The following is a 17,153-nucleotide window of genomic DNA, read 5'->3' on the forward strand; positions in this document are numbered from 1 at the left end:
ATATGGACCAACACTTCCCTTGAGAACAACTAGAAAAACTGGGCAAAGTATCTAGATAAAACATGAAAATCATTAGAGAACCCACAAATTAAATCCCCTGGGCTTCCAGATGGGACTCTGGTTACAACACAGATTGAACCAGAAAACATCTCCCTCCTTGGTGTGGGCCCCCAGCTCTTTTGTTTTAAAACCAAATCTGCTTCAAACCCACTTCTGCTCTTTAGTTTTCTGAGTCTGATGAAAGGTCACCTCCTCTTCTCTATCTTTCTGGAGCATATAGTAAAACTGACACACCATTGCCTCTCCTGGAATCTCTGTTTGGAGAAAAGCAGCAACAAGTGCAAAACTCACTTCACTGTGTTCCTTTTTGGGCAGATGTGGGCCCTGTAATTATTCACTGCTTTTTTAGTTCTCTTGCTCATGGTTTCTTGTTTCTCTCTGTGCCTAATTATCTTTGAATATGTTGCTTCTCTGATTATGACTGAGCTGATAGTTGAAAGCCCTAAGCTTGTCACTTTCCTTCTGTAGGCTCTCCACCATTGTCAACAGGGCTCCCATCCCACATCACTACCATTACTATCACTACGGCTGGACAGTCAAGTGTAGCAGCCACTAGGTGTCAGTAGGTAGTTCATCATCTTCAACTACAGTGACAATTCAGTCAGTTGTGACGTCACCACAAGTCATGGATTACTAGCATGCTATTTCCCATTAGCAAGAAGCCTAGTACTGTCCAAGGCCAAGGACATTACCAAACCAATATCAGAATCCCATATTTGAGGATCGTTTCCTGAGACCGCTCATGATGCCAAGTACTATATCAGAGTCCAGTCAGGAAAACAGAAATGGCATTCAGCATTTCAACAAAGTGAATTTAACAAAGAAAATGTGTTTCAGAAAAGGTGTCAGAGGACACCTGAAAAGCAAAAAGGGAAAAACTAAGGTAGAGCAGAGACAATAACTACGCGAAATGGATGCCAGCCCTGAGACTAGAGGAACAAAGGAGAGAGGTTTGGGTTCTCAGAAGCCATGCGTTAGGAGGAGGGGCTTGTAGCACAGGAACTTGGATTTCTAAGGAATGCCACCTGGCTGCTGCTAGTAAATAAGGAGTTCGGAGGAGGGGCCTTGTAGAGCTATGATTCGGAACTCTGATGGGCAGGGCTACCCCTTGGTTGGCGTTGATCCCTCTTGCAGTGCCAGGATCAGGAAGAGGCTACTTCAGAAAGGGCCTGCTGCTGGCACAGTGAACGACCATTCCTGGGGCAATGATACGAAGGGAAAGCAGAGGAAGGACAAAGTCCCTTCTCCTTCTATCCTGCTATCCGGTCTCCTTCTAGCACCCCCTGTGAATCAAACCTAACAGGAAGCTAGCTGAAAAAAGAGAAATGAAGTTTACAGAGTCCCAGCCCCAGCATTACAAAGCAGAGAGAAAAGAGCAGAACTAGAGCCAAGAGACAATTGCCTAATAACGAGCACAGTGCTCTCAGTGAGCTCTTGTTAAATGAATTGATCAGTAAATCAGTGGATGGTACAGATCATTAGTTCTACTGAAGTTCAGGAGAAAGAGGTCAGTGTTTGCAGGATATATAGATTCCTGGGAGTAGATATCAGATACTGCTCAAGAGGATGGACTTTTGAGTTAAGACAGTGCCAGCTTTCAGCCTTGTTTCTACCACTTACTATGTGGTCTTGGACAAGTCACGTAACCTGTCTATGCATCAGTCTACTCATCTCATATATGGAATAATAATGGCACCTACCTGGCAGGTGGGATTAAATGACACAGGTATTTTTAAAAAGGTTGATTAACGGTAATTACTACTGATATTTCTGGGAAGAGAAGAGACTTGAACAGGGCTTTTAAAAATACTAAAGATTTTGATCTAATGGAAGAAAGTGAATGAATGACTCTCGAGTCATATGGAAGAAGACTTGTTTTCATAGCACAGAGATAACATGAGGACCAAAAGGTAAAAGTTAAAGGAAAGTAGTCTATGGAAAATGATGCCTTGTGGGACACAAAGGTTTAAATGAACACCTGATTCTTGCACTGGAGTTAGAAGACTTCACCATCAAATTCCCTTCTGAAGTGATGACCAAATGTTTCTGTCATTCTAGGACAAAATAAAGAAGACAGACCAAAAACCAGAAAAGAGTGACTAACACGAAAAGCTGTGAGAGCAAAGGGGAGCAAGAGGAAGTGAAGAGCGGGGAGAAGCCGGGGAGGGAAGAAGAGGGAACCTGGGAGACAGAAGGAATGAGAGGGGAGAGAGAAGGACAGGAAAGTAGCGGGTCTGGAGAGGACAGGAAGACAGTGTGGGGGAAGTCAGGGAGCGGGAGGAGCAGGTCAGGGCTCTGGGCAGGGGCTCTCACGTAAAGTAGCGGCTGGGAGCCACGTTGAGATAAAGGAAGTGGATCTTCTTCAGGTATCTCTCTGTCTTCATAACGGCCATTATCTGGCTACCCAGGAGGGAAATCTGTGGTAAGAAGCCAGTGCTTCTTTTTTGGAGGGTCTTCTCCTCAGGAACTTCCAACTCCAGCTGAGACCTGTAGGACACAAAGTCAGGAAAGAAGACGCAGAGCAAAGCGGTCAGGCAGCCACTCTCTGCCAGTGAACAAAGGAGCTAGATTAGGTGCCTGAGAGGATGTGGCCTTGTTAGAGCCTGTCAACCATCTACACCCAAAGGTTTACATGCTGAGCAAATACAGTCCAAGAGGTGACCCAGTCAGGCAGCTGCAGTCATTCAGATCTGTGTGTGAAGAACCCTTCCCTTTCTGATAAATGAGTAATCGTTCTGGATTGATTGTGATTACTATGACATCAGTGTTACATAATACTCAGTAAAAGTCATGGGAATACTTTGCTGTCCCAACTCATGACTTGGCAAGCCCACAGTCCTAGATATCTCCTCTCTGGCAACGTTCCTAGCCTTCTAGATCTCCTATCTTTATCCCCATTATACCTGCTTTCCAATTCTTCATGATCTCCATGCCTGGGGGTTCTTTCTTGCTTTTTCTCCATCATCACCCAAACTCCACCTTCACATCCATCTCTTCCCAGCTGGGATCCAACTATACATCCTTCAGCACCCTCAAGCCTGCACCAATACCATCAGTCTTCCTACCCTTCTACCATACCAGCTGATTAAAAATTGGTATTAAAATTAATTATTAGAGAAGCCAAAAGTCAATTACCTGGACTAACAAATTTGGTTAGAGCAAACTCGGAGCACAAAAATAAAACAAACCAAAAACCCTCTGAATAATCCAGTTTAGACTTAATCAGTCCAAGTGTATTCATGCCATTAATTAACCCAAATCTAGATCAACAGAACGAGTTACCCCAGGGCTACAATGCCATCCTAAAGTTCACATCGGGACTTCCCTGGTGGTCTAGTGGTTGAGAATCCACCTGCCAATGCAGGGGACACGGGTTCAATCCTTGGTCCTGGAAGATTCCACATGCCGCAGAGCAGCCATGCCCCCGCACCACAACTGCTGAGCCTGTGTTCTGCAACAAAAGAACCCACCGCAACGAGAAGCCCTAGCACAAAAACCAGGGAGTGGCCCCAGGTTTCCGCAACTAGAGAGATCCCACTGGCAGCAATGAAAACCCAGAACAGCCAAAAACAAACAAATGAATTAATAAAATTAAATGAAGTTCACATCAACAACAGGGTTTGTGATTTTGACATTAGATCAGGACATCTTAATGGTGTAACTGCACTAAAGTTTCATTTCCTCAATAATTAAAGCCCTACTTGTACTAAGCAGGTTCAGAAGATCTCAGAACAGAAATATCATCTCCTATATAGATTCCTGGAGTCCAGTCTCATCTGTGGCTCACTCTGCTCGATGTCTTAGTACAAGTCCTCAGGCAGCTACCCCTTGCAGTCTCCTTGACTGCTATTGCAGGCTTCCACCTCCCCACTCCCACACCCAGCACCGCCGAGCTCCCAGTCCCCTTCTTTGCCTCTGTCCCTGCCCAGCGAAAACTGAGGCTCTCAGCCATGAAATAACTCCCTCAAGTTCTGCTGCCTTCCCACACATTTATCTGTACATATTCCCATTCTACTTTTGCCTCCAAATTTGAGTGGAAGGAGTGACCTTCTTCTCCGCAAGACTAATTCCTCCATTTGTGCTCTGGACCCCTTCACCCCTCTTCATGATGTATTTTTAATCTCCTCTTCTTCCATTGTTAGCCTATACTTATTCATTCACTCTACAAATATTTATTGAGCACCAACTTCTCAGACTGTCTTGAGGGCTATAAATACCTCTCAATTCTTTGAAAGTCCTACTCAGACACCACTGTTTTTCAATCTGCTGTCCTAATCTCTCTCTTTCAAGCTAAGCTTCATGAAAGAATGAAACATGATTTCCACGTCCTCCCCTTCCATTCACTTCTGAATGCACTACCGTATGACTGTCTCATCACAAAACTACACTGAAATTGCTCTCACCAACCTCTTCCTTGTTGCTAAATCCAGTGAATATTTTTTCAGAGTTTTCTTAATTGTCTTGGTAGAGTTTAGCACTGACTGCTTCCTCCTCTTTGAAACTTTCCACTTTATTTCACTTCCTGACCTTCAAGGTATTTTGTTAACCCAAACTCCTCTGATGTGCTTTCTCCTAATTCTGATGTGTATGCACACACACTCACACACACACACCCCCCCAGAGGAAGAGCCAGGGAAAAGGCAGTGTTCTTTGATTTTGTAGCATTTAACACAAACTGTAAAGCTATTTTACTTAAATCAACTAATTTAACATCTATCTCCCTTAACTAAGCTGTAAAACCGCAGGGTGGAGAAGGAAATGGCAACCCACTCCAGTACTCTTGCCTGGAGAATCCCAAGGACAGAGGAGCCGGTGGGCTGCCCTTTGTGGGGTCGCACAGAGTCGGACACAACCGAAGCAACTTAGCAGCAGCAGCAAAACCCAAGGGAAGAGATTGAATCTCTCTTTTCACTTCTCTATCCTCGGCATCTAGCAGTTCCTGATATATATTGTTTATCCAGTAATACTTCTTGATGTATGAATGCCTGCAAGACCAGTTCTGGGGAATATGGTGAAATTAAGCCATATTAACTAGGCCCAAAAAAGATGTCCTTTTCATTATAGGGGACTGGAATGCAAAAGTAGGAAGTCAAGAAACACCTGGAGTAACAGGCAAATTTGGCCTTGGAGTACGGAGTGAAGCAGGGCAAAGAATAATAGAGTTTTGCCAAGAAAATGCACTGGTCATAGCAAACACCCTCTTCCAACAACACAAGAGAAGACTCTACATATGGACATCACCAGATGGTCAACAACGAAATCAGATTGATTATATTCTATGCAGCCAAAGATGGAAAAGCTCTATACAGTCAACAAAAACAAGACCAGGAGCTGACTGTGGCTCAGATCATGAACTCCTTATTACCAAATTCAGACTCAAATTGAAGAAAGTAGGGAAAACCGCTAGACCATTCAGGTATGACCTCAATCAAATCCCTTATGATTATACAGTGGAAGTGAGAAATAGATTTAAGGGCCTAGATCTGATAGATAGAGTGCCTGATGAACTATGGAATGAGGTTTGTGACATTATACGGGAGACAGGGATCAAGACCATCCCCATGGAAAAGAAATGCAATAAAGCAAAATGGCTGTCTGAGGAGGCCTTACAAATAGCTGTGACAAGAAGAGAGGTGAAAAGCAAAGGAGAAAAGGAAAGATATAAGCATCTGAATGCAGAGTTCCAAAGAATAGCAAGAAGAGATAAGAAAGCCTTCTTCAGCGATCAATGCAAAGAAATAGAGGGAAAGAACAGAATGGGAAAGACTAGAGATCTCTTCAAGAAAGTTAGAGATACCAAGGGAACATTTCATGCAAAGATGGGCTCGATAAAGGTCAGAAATGGTATGGACCTAACAGAAGCAGAAGATATTAAGAAGAGGTGGCAAGAATACACAGAAGAACTGTACAAAAAAGATATTCACGACCCAGATAATCATGATGATGTGATCACTAGTCTAGAGCCAGACATCTTGGAATGTGAAGTCAAGTGGGCCTTAGAAAGCATCACTACGAACAAAGCTAGTGGAGGTGATAGAATTCCAGTTGAGCTGTTTCAAATCCTGAAAGATGATGCTGTGAAAGTGCTGCACTCAATATGCCAGCAAATTGGGAAAACTCAGCAGTGGCCACTGGAGTGGAAAAGGTCAGTTTTCATTCCAATCCCAAAGAAAGGCAATGCCAAAGAATGCTCAAACTACCGCACAATTGCACTCATCTCACATGCTAGTAAAGTAATGCTCAAAATTCTCCAAGCCAGACTTCAGCAATATGTGAACCGTGAACTCCCTGATGTTTAAGCTGGTTTTAGAAAAGGCAGAGGAACCAAAGATCAAATTGCCAACATCCGCTGGATCATGGAAAAAGCAAGGGAGTTCCAGAAAAACATCTACTTCTGCTTTGTCGACTATTTCAAAGCCTTTGACTGTGTGGATCACAATAAACTGTGGAAAATTCTGAAAGAGATGGGAATACCAGACCGCCTAACCTGCCTCTTGAGAAATCTGTATGCAGATCAGGAAGCAACAGTTAGAACTGGACATGGAACAACAGACTGGTTCCAAATAGGAAAAGCAGTATGTCAAGGCTGTATATTGTCACCCTGCTTATTTAACTTATATGCAGAGTACATCATGAGAAACGCTGGACTGGAAGAAACACAAGCTGGAATCAAGATTGCCAGGAGAAATATGAATCACCTCAGATATGCAGATGACACCACCCTTATGGCAGAAAGTGACGAGGAGCTTTTTAAAAAGCCTCTTGATGAAAGTGAAAGAGGAGAGCGAAAAAGTTGGCTTAAAGCTCAACATTCAGAAAACGAAGATCATGGCTTCTGGTCCCATCACTTCATGGGAAATAGATGGGGAAACAGTAGAAACAGTGTCAGACTATTTTTTTGGGCTCCAGAATCACTGCAGATGGTGACTGCAGCCATGAAATTAAAAAACGCTTACTCCTTGGAAGAAAAGTTATGACCAACCTAGATAGCATATTCAAAAGCAGAGACATTACTTTGCCAACTAAGGTCCGTCTAGTCAAGGCTATGGTTTTTCCTGTGGTCATGTATGGATGTGAGAGTTGGACTGTGAAGAAGGCTGAGCACCAAAGAATTGATGCTTTTGAACTGTGGTGTTGGAGAAGACTCTTGAGAGTCCCTTGGACTGCAAGGAGATCCAACCAGTCCATTCTGAAGGAGATCAACCCTGGGATTTCTTTGGAAGGAATGACGCTAAAGCTGAAACTCCAGTACTTTGGCCACCTCATGAGAAGAGTTGACTCATTGGAAAAGACCCTGATGCTGGGAGAGACTGGGGGCAGGAGAAGGGGACGACCGAGGATGAGATGGCTGGATGGCATCACTGACTCGATGGACGTGAGTCTGAGTGAACTCCGGGCGATGGTGATGGACAGGGAGGCCTGGCGTGCTGTGATTCATGGGGTCGCAAAGAGTCGGACACGACTGAGCGACTGAACTGAACTGAACTGAGCTAGGCCTCAGAGGTTTACTGCCAGCTCCCAAAAGAGGACCAAGAACTTGACTTCTTTGTGCCAGCAACTCAGCCCATTCTCACTCAATCTAGATTGCTCCCCCAGGAAAGGAGACTTATGCTCAGGACACAGGGCAGATCATTGAAAAAAAAGCATCTGGTGGGTCAATTGAAGGCATACACAATGAAAGCACTGGCCACCTTCCATCAGGGCCCCAAAAGCCTGCCTATCTGCCCACCATTAAGGCTCTAAGGCTTCAGGAAAAACTGACCCAGCCATATATAGTGATATAGTGAAGTCCCTCAGTCCTGTCCGATTCTTTGCGACCCCATGGACTGTAGCCTACCAGGCTCCTCTGTCTATGGGATTTTCCAGGCAATAGTCCTGGAGTGGATTGCCCTTTCCCTCTCCAGGGGATCTTCCCAACCCAGGGATTGAACCCGGGTCTCCTGCATTATAGACAGGAGACAGACACTTTACCATCTGAGCCACCAGGGAAGTCTGACCCAGCCATAAACAGAGCTAAAATTGAGAACGCCAAGGTTGATTGAAGGTAAAACTAGCCTTCTTCCCAGACAGTGAACATATGAATGCCTGCAAGCCAGTCCTAGAGAATATGAAATAGAAAACAGCTTGAGTTTCTAGAATGTGTCACAGAGAAGCTGGCCAGGGGACAGGGAGAAATTCCAAGACTAGGGTTAGAGAACTCTGAGAAGAGGGCGTCTCTGTAGGCATTCTGAAATCCTTAGAGAGCAGTTTAAGAGCTAGACTGGGGAGAAAATCATCACTCCAAGGGCCAAGAGTCCCACACTCGTACAGCAAGAAGACTCTGGAAGGATCAGAATGAAAAGTCCTAGCTGGCAGTGCAGCCAACTCTAGTCTGCCTTGGAGCTGGTTTAGCTCACATAGACATGAGTGGGAGGGGGCCCCAGGCAGGCACTCACCTAGGAGCATCTGGAGGGAGAGACCCAGATTGAGTATCCTGCAGTAGGTAGGCCCAGAGGCAAGACTCAGGGATTACGGAACAAGTGAGAAAAAAAACTAAGCACTACATGAGAAAGAAGTCTAGAAACTCTGGAAACTCAGGCTGTTTTCTGAAGCTTTGGCTTCCTCGAGGCTGACTTGTGATTTTCATTAATTTCTGCATTTTCCTAAGGGGATTAACACTGAGGCCACTGGGATTATTAGCAGACAGAAAGACAGAGGTTTTTTTCCTTTCCTTTGCTCAGAGCCCTGGACTAGGTTCCTCACTTACTTAGTCTCTGTTCTTCCAACAGGCTCTTCCTCTGCGTTGTCAGTGTCACTGCTTTCATACTGTACTGGGATGTCAGTCGCCAGTGCCAAGGGCACAAGCCTGAGGCCATGTAGCCACTGGGTCTCTTCCACGGCCACTTCCGCACCGACAATACCCAGGCTGTGCTGTAGCTCGGGCAGGGTCAGTGGTCGCAGCCATGTGGCCAAATTGTCCTCGACTTGCTGCCCTTCCCACTGGGCCTGCACAAAAGGGCATGCTGGGCGTGGGGTCCCATGATGGAACCGCTTCTTCTGGGGATAGCAGTCAACATGGGAGGTGCCCTCTAACAACGAGGTATCTCGGGGAAAGGCCTGGTCTATGGCATCCAGCAGATCCAGGTGGAGCTGGGCCTGAACCCAGGGTGCCCAGCGGTACAGCCGCTCTAGGAAAGGCAGCAAGTCAAGGCGACCGACCAGCAGCGCTCGATATGGGGGCAGCAGACCCAGCACGGCATGCACGTAGTTCCACGCCGCAGGACTGCCATCCTGTAGCACTTTCGAGAACAGGGTTTGGAGCTCAGCTACCAGGAGCTCCAGCACTGTGGGCCGCTTGGACCAAGTCACTGCCTTCAGGGACTGCCTCTTTTTTCCCTGACAGGCTTGGCGCTGCTCTGCTTTGTCCAGGACACCTACGGAGTGCCGAGATTCAAGGGCTTTAGATGATGCCTCTTCATCTGAGACCAAGAGGAGCCAGGCATTCAACTGCCGTCGAACTGCTCCTGCCCACTGCTCAGGATCCAACTGCCAGTTCCAGGCTCCTGGTTGATGGATCTCACCTGCTTGGCGCAACGCAAGACAGGGCAAGAGAAGGAGGCTTAGGCTCTGGGCAGTGTCAAGAGGATTGGCAGAATGGGGAAGGGAGGGACTTAGGACAATGAGATGGATAGAGCTGCAGTTTCCTGAGACCCTCAACCAACCCCACAGCTTCCCCTTAAGACCGGTGAAAAGTAGACCCAGGATGGAGGTAGGCCCCTCCCTGCACAGGAGTCCCTTCCCACTGCCCCTAACACCATCCTCTCACCTGGACAATGGGGCACAGAAGGCAAGGGAAAGGAAGAGAGCGGGACGTGCTGGTGAGGTTTCATGGGGAGGTGCCTGTAGGAGAAATGGATGAACTTAGACTTGGGTCTCGGGCACAGGCTCGCTCTATTCACAGCCACCCCCATACAGAGACTGGCACGCACACGTATGATCACTGGTAGAGGCAACGTGGCTCACGCACCTGAAAGGGCTCTCTCAGAGGACCTCAGAATAGCAGGGAACTGTCACTGGGACTGGAGCCTGGAGATCGCCTGAAGGGGAACAGGTCGTTACAGACAGGCAGCAAAGTCCCGGTCCCGTTTGCCCTCGCCCGTGGACTAAGAGAACGTGTTGAGGACAGAAAGCAGAGGAGTGGGTACAAAGGACTACTAGGGGGGATAGAGGCCGGGGCGGGGGAAGAGCGGGGAGGGCTGGGCTGGGAGCGGGAGGAAGAAGAGGTGGAAGAGGAGAGGAAGGGAGGGGTGTGCGAGAAAGGGACACTGCGCGGGGGGGGGGGCGGGGCAGTGGTGAGAATGTGTGTGTGTCTGTGTGTCTGGGAGCAGTGCTGCGAAAGGAAGGGATCCCCAGCAGCGGACTCAACCGCGACCCCACCCCTGCCAACTGTTAGAACAGTTAGCACGTCGCCTGAGGCCCGAGCCTCCGGTGAGAGCCCCTGTGGGGACAGGAAGGGGCGGGGCCCGGGGCGGGGCCCTGGGGGAGGGGGCGGGCCCAGGCGGGGCCCCGGGGGAGGGGGCGGGCCCAGGCCAAATCTGCCGTCTTCCCTCTGCCCGCCGCCTTTGGAAATAGGCAGTCTGGCTGGTTGGGTCTGGAAAGAACGACTTGTTTGGTTTGGGAAACTAGCAATCCTGCTGGCGTCGTGAGCGGGTGTAGTCCATATTGCCTGTTTATCTATTACTGAGCCTGTAAGTTGCTATGGTCCCCCACAACAGGGGTCACTGGGACACCACAAACCACCCCACCTAGACCACCACACCTAGCAAAAAATTCAAGCAAGACAAACTCCTTGATCACAGAGGAGCTCAAAATCTGGGGGTTTTGGGGTAGTGAGGGCAGGGGGAAACGCCTGAATGATTAAAATAAATAGAAATTCAGCATGTGACAGAATCCCACCTCCACGTTGGATATCTGATAAGAATCCCAAACTTAAAAACTTAAAAGGTCCAAAACCTGAGTCCTAACTGTCTCCTCCCCCAAATAAGCCTGTTTCTTTCGTTTTCTTCCGCATCTCAGTAAATAGCAAGTCCGTTTTTCCAGTTGCTTGGGTCAAAGGTTCAGTCAGTTCAGTTGTACAGTCGTGTCTGACTTTTTTCGACCCCATGGACTGCAGCACGCCAGCCCTCCCTGTCCATCACCAACTCCCGGAGCTTGCTCAAACTCATGTCTATAGAGTTAGTGTAGTGATGCCATCCAACCATCTCATCCTCTGTCATCCCCTTCTCCTGTCTTCAATCTTTGCCAGCATCAGTCTTTTCCAATGAGTCAGTTCTTCACGTCAGGTAGCCAAAGTATTGGAGTTTCAGCTTTAGCATCAGTCCTTCCAATGAACATTCAGGGCTTATTTCCCTTAGGATTGACTAGTTTGATCTTGCAGTCCAAGGGACTCCGAAGAGTCTTCTCCAACACATTTCGAAAGCATCAATTCTTCAGCGCTCACCCTTCTTAATGGTCCAACTCTCACATCCCTTACATGACTACTGGAAAAACCATAGCTTTGACTAGATGGACCTTTGTCAGCAAAGTACTGTCTCTGCTTTTTAATATGCTGCCTAGGTTGGCCATAGCTTTTCTTCCAAGGAGCAAGCGTCTTAATTTCTTGGCCGTAGTCACCATCTGCAGTAATTTGGGAGCCCAAGAAAATAAACTCTGTTTCTGTTTCCATTGTTTCCCCATCTATTTGCCATGAAGGAATAGGACCAGATATCATGATCTTCATTTTTTGAACATTGAGTTTAAGCCAGCTTTTTCACTCTGCTCTTTCACTTTCATCAAGAGGCTCTTCACTTCCTTTCATAAGGGTGGTATCATTTGTGTATCTGAGGTTATTGATATTTCTCCCAGCAATCTTGATTCCACTTGTGCTTCATCCAGCCTGGCATTTCGCATGATGTACTCTATGCATAAGTTAAATAAGCAGGTTGGCAATATACAGCCTTGATATACTCCTTTCCCAATTTGGAACCAGTCTGTTGTTCCATGTCCAGTTCTAACTGTTGCTTCTTGACCTGAATACAGATTTCTCAGGAGGCAAGTAAGGTGGCCTGGTATTGCCATCTCTTGAAGAATTTTCCAGTTTGTTGTAATCCACACAGTCAAAGGTTTTGGCACAGTCAATAAAGCAGAATTAGATGTTTTTCTGAAACTCTCTTGCTTTTTCTATGATCCAGTAGATGCTGGCAATTTGATCTTTGTTCCTCTGTGTTTTCTAGATCCAGCTTGAACATCTGGAAGTTCTCAGGTACTGAACCTGGGAGATTTGGGTAAGTAGCAGTCCTGAGGGTATCATGGAAAGGTGTAGCCCATATGCTTGTTTATCTAATACTGAGCCTGTAAGTTGCTATGGGCACTTACAACAGGGGTGTTTGGGACACCCCACCCCACCCAACACACACTTGCATGTATCCATCTAGACTACCACACTCTTAGCAAAAATTCCAAGTAAGACAAACTCCTTCATCCAAGTGAGGTTTAACTTGGAGAATTTTGAGCATTACTTTACTAGTGCGTGAGATGAGTGCAATTGTGTGGTAGTTTGAACATTCTTTGGCATTGCCTTTCTTTGGGATTGGAAAAACTGACCTTTTCCAGTCCTGTGGCCACTGCTGAGTTTTCCAAATTTGCTGGCATATTGAGTGCAGCACTTTAATAGCATCATCTTTTAAGACTTGAAATAGCTCAGCTGGATTCCATCACCTCCACTAGCTTTGTTTGTAGTGATGCTTCCTAAGGCTCACTTGACTTTGAATTCCAGGATTTGTGGCTCTAGGTGAGTGATCACACCATTGTGGTTATCTGGGTCATGAAGATCTTCGTTGTATAGTTCTTCTGTGTATTCTTGCCACCTCTTCTTAATATCTTAATATCTTCTGCTTCTGTTAGGTCCATACTTTCTGTCCTGTATTGTGCCCATCTTTGCATGAAATGTCTCCTTGATAGTTCCCCACCCCCACCCCTGCTCACATCGCATGTCTAATCATTCAGCAAAAATTCTGTGAAGCTGTAATTTCAAAATATATCCGAAATCCAAGTATTTCTCACCAATAAGAGCTAAACCCACTAAGTCACTAAGATGGTGAAGGAAAGGGAAGCCTGGTGTGCTGCAGTCCATGGAGTCCCAAAGAGTCAGACACAGCTGAGCGACTGAACATCACCAAAGAGCTAAACCTTGGTCTAGGCCAATATCACCTCTCACCTGGATTATTCCATCACCTTCTAACTGATCTCTTGGCTTCCACCCTTGCCCATACAATCTGCTCTTTTTAGACCAGCCTGTGGCCTTTTTCAAATACGGGCAGATCGTATCACTACTCTGCTCAAACTTACTAATGTTGTATCATCTCGTTCCCTCAGGAAGTCCTACAAGGCCTACAAGTTGCTGCTGCTCAGCTGGCTACTACCACTGTGGACTCTTTCCTTCTCTCCCCATTCACAGAATCACACCCAGCATGCTCCCACCACAGAGCCTTAGTACAGTGCATCTCTGCCTACTGATCGTTTAAGAGACAGACAAGTTTTCTGTGCCACAAACTAAGCAGCTTGAAAACAACACCTATTTAGTATCTCACAGTTCTGTATGTCAGTGCCCTCATCATGGCTTGACTGGGTTCTCTGCTCAAGATATCATAAGCCTGAAATCTAGCTGTTGGTTGGACTGAGTTCTTGTCTGGAGGCTCTGGGGGAAAATCCTCCTCCAAGCACATTCTGTTTTTTCATGCGTGTGTGTGTGGAAGTGCAGAGTCTTAACCATTGGATGGCCAGAAGTCCCCAAGCTCATTCTTGTTGTTGGCACTTTTCAGTTTCTTGTGGTTATGGGATGGGGTCCCTGATTCCTCGTGGGCATCAGGGGCCACTCTCTGCTCCATCCAAGAGGCCACTGATCTTTCTTGCCATATGGTATCTTCATCTTCAAATCAGGCACAGTGCCTCAAACCCCTCTCATGTTTCAAATCTCTCTGACATTCTCCTCTGCCTGCCTTTTTAATATTTATTTATCTGGCTGTGCCAGGTCTTTGTTGTAGCATGTGGGGTCTGGTTCCCTGAGCAGGGATCAAACCTGGGCCCCTTTGCATTGGGAGCGTGGTCTTAGTCACTGAACCACCAGAAAAGTCCTGAAAACTCCCTGCTTTTAAATGTGGTTAGGCCTGGCCTATCCGGATAATCTCCTTTTCTTACAGTCAAGTATGTCATATACCTAATCAGAGAAGCAAAATCTGTCATATTCAGTCCTGGGGCTTATACATGGTGTGTACACCGTGGGGTGGGAAATCTTGGGCACCGTGTTAACATTCTGTTTACTACACGTATGCTGTAATAATAAAAAGACCCCCCCCCAAATACAAGGGCTTAAACAGGATAGAAGTTTATTTTTATCTCATAGAACTGTCCAAGTATAAGTACTCCAGGGCTTAAATGGCAGCCTTTGAGTTGTTCTGCCTTCTTCAAGGAAGTGGTCCTTGTCTTCAAAGTCCAGGAGAGTTCACCAGCATGTGTGTTGAGCCCCATCCCAAGTAGTGAGATGGGGGAAAGAGCAGGAGAAGGCATGCCCTTACCCTTAAGAGCACAATCTACCACTGCACACATCATTCGTCACACAGACACTCCTAACTGCAAGGAAAGCTACAGAATTTGATCTTTAGTTTCAGCAACCATCTAGCTGGGTTAAAGTCAGGGGTTCAATTAATAAAAGAAGAAGTGGACAATGGATGCTGGGGACAACTAAAGGCTGTAGCACAGTGAACACTCTTCTTCCAGATGTCCCCAAGGCCTGCTCCCTCATTTCAAGTTTTGGCTTCAAGAGACCTCATTAGTGAGTTCTTCTCTGACAACCTAGCATAAAATAGCAACAGTATCCCCATCATCCTTGTCCTTCTTACTATGCATTAATTTTCTCCATAGTACTTATTACCATCTCATATCAGTACATACTTAGTTGCTTATTGTCTGTTTCCCCTGACTAGAAGTCTAAGCTCCATGGTGACAGATTCTGATTGCTCTCTGGTCTGTCTAGCGCTAGGCACCATGAGTAGGTGACCAGAAAATATTTGTGGAACGAATGCATAAATGTACAGCAATCTTCATTAGTGAGAAAGAGGTCAGACTCTGGAAGTCAAACTGGACTGAAAACTTGACTCCACCAATGACTAGTTGTGAGAAATTTTTCTGCAGTTTCATTTTTCTATGTGTAAAATGAAGATAATAATAGTACTTACTTTACAGTGTTGTTGTGAGAATTAAATGAGTTGTTACATAAAATGCTTGCAGTCCATGGGGTCACTAAGAGTCGGACACGACTGAGCGACTTCACTTTCACTTTTCACTTTCATGCATTGAAGGAAATGGCAACCCACTCCAGTGTTCTTGCCTGGAGAATCCCAGGGACGGGGGAGCCTGGTGGGCTGCCGTCTATGGGGTCGCACAGTCGGACACGACTGTAGTGACTTAGCAGCAGCAGCACAGCCCGGTAGATAATAAGCATGTGATATAACTGAGTTGTGCAAACTATGTATTTTTGTCGTTGTTTATGGCACTCTACCAACTGCTGTGGACATAATGGTGAATGAGACACAAAAAGGTTCAGTAAAGGCCATATGAGGAGAGGATGGGTTGCAATTTTAAATAGGGTAATTAGTAAAAGGTGGCATCTAAACAGGAAAGGTGGAAAACAGGGCAGCACTTGCCCCTGTCTATTGCCTGGTTAGTTCTAATTTATCTTTCAAGTCTCAGCTTCAGAATCACTTTCCCAGGGAAGTTCTTCACCCCACACACAGTTAAGTTAGTACTACTGTCTGTTCTCACTGCAATGCATATTTCTTCTTCATGACATACATCACAGTTGTGATTACTTGTTCTATATTGACTTTCACCATACCCACATTAAGTCCCAAGAAAATGACTGCATCTTTCTCATTCACCTCTGAATCTTCAGGGCTTAACAATGTTGGTAAAAGCAGTTACTCAAGTATTTGTGAATTATTATAAATATATGGAAGAATGTGGGGCATACCCAGAAAAACAGAGTCCAGAGTTAGCAGGATGTGTCTGAACACTACAAGTAAATTGATTCTTTTATAACCAAGGATAAGAGAGTCAAAAGCTGGCTGAAGATGAGGCCAGAGCCCATCAGAGTAAGCTTCAGTTGTGAGGAGGAGTCTGAAGGTCATGGAAGGTGTAAGTAGATGAACCATGGTTAAATTTCTATTTTACAAGAATCACTCTTGTTTAGTATGGAAAGTGGATTGGCAGTACCTCCCAGTAGCCATTCTTTTCTTTCTTAGTAACAGAACCTCAAAGTTAAAAAAAAAAAAAACCTTTATTTATTTATGTATTTTTATGGCTGCACTGGGTCTTTGTTGCTGCACTCAGGTCTTCTGTAGTTGGGGTGGGCTGGAGCTACTCTCTAGTTGCAGTACACAGGCCTCTCATTGCAGTGATTTCTCTTGTTGTGGAGCATGGGCTCCAGGTGCCCAGGCTTCAGTAGTTGTGGCATGCAGGCTTAGTTATCCTGTGGCATGTGGCATATCCCCAGACCAGGGGTCAAACTCTTATCCCCTGCATTGCCAGGCAGATTCTTCATCACTGAGCCACCAGGGAAGCCCCAGAACCTCCCACTTTTAACTGGGTAAATGACTAGTAAGATTAAAGATAACATTTCCCAGCCTCCCACATAATAAGCTATGAATAGTTTGCTGCAGACAGAGGTTTTTGGGTGTTGACTTATCTCATTAAGGAAGGAAGATTCAAAAAGTGAAATTTTGAATGAAAAAAACTTCAAAATCATTGGCAAAATGTCAAATGCAGATTCATTGCTGTCCCTTTTGATTAAAAGCCTTTCTCTTATTATATAGTTGATTGAGCTAGGAAGAGACTGAAAGATACTCATTCAACAAATATTTATCAAGCACTTTTCTGTGCCAGGCATGGTGATAAGGATACAATGGTGAGCAATACAGACAAGGACTCTGACCTCATGGGGTTAATAATTACCAAGTGTACAAGCACTACAAGCCAAAAGCAGAAGCATTTATGGGAGCTGAAGTCTGGGATGAGTTATT

The 17,153-nt window shown here is 45.8% G+C and overlaps 1 protein-coding gene across 1 annotated transcript in view; it reads right to left on the bottom strand.

Moving 5' to 3' along the window:
• Positions 1-14,682, bottom strand: part of DNHD1 (dynein heavy chain domain 1) — a 68,854-nt gene extending 54,172 nt beyond the window's left edge. The window contains 3 exon segments of the mRNA XM_052652123.1: positions 2,374-2,547; positions 8,807-9,620; positions 14,652-14,682. Of these exon segments, the coding sequence (XP_052508083.1) occupies positions 2,374-2,547; positions 8,807-9,620; positions 14,652-14,682 (1,019 nt within the window).
• Positions 14,683-17,153: the final 2,471 nt, after the last annotated feature.

Source organism: Budorcas taxicolor, chromosome 15 (assembly GCF_023091745.1).
Source record: "Budorcas taxicolor isolate Tak-1 chromosome 15, Takin1.1, whole genome shotgun sequence".
Taxonomy (NCBI): Eukaryota; Metazoa; Chordata; class Mammalia; order Artiodactyla; family Bovidae; genus Budorcas; species Budorcas taxicolor.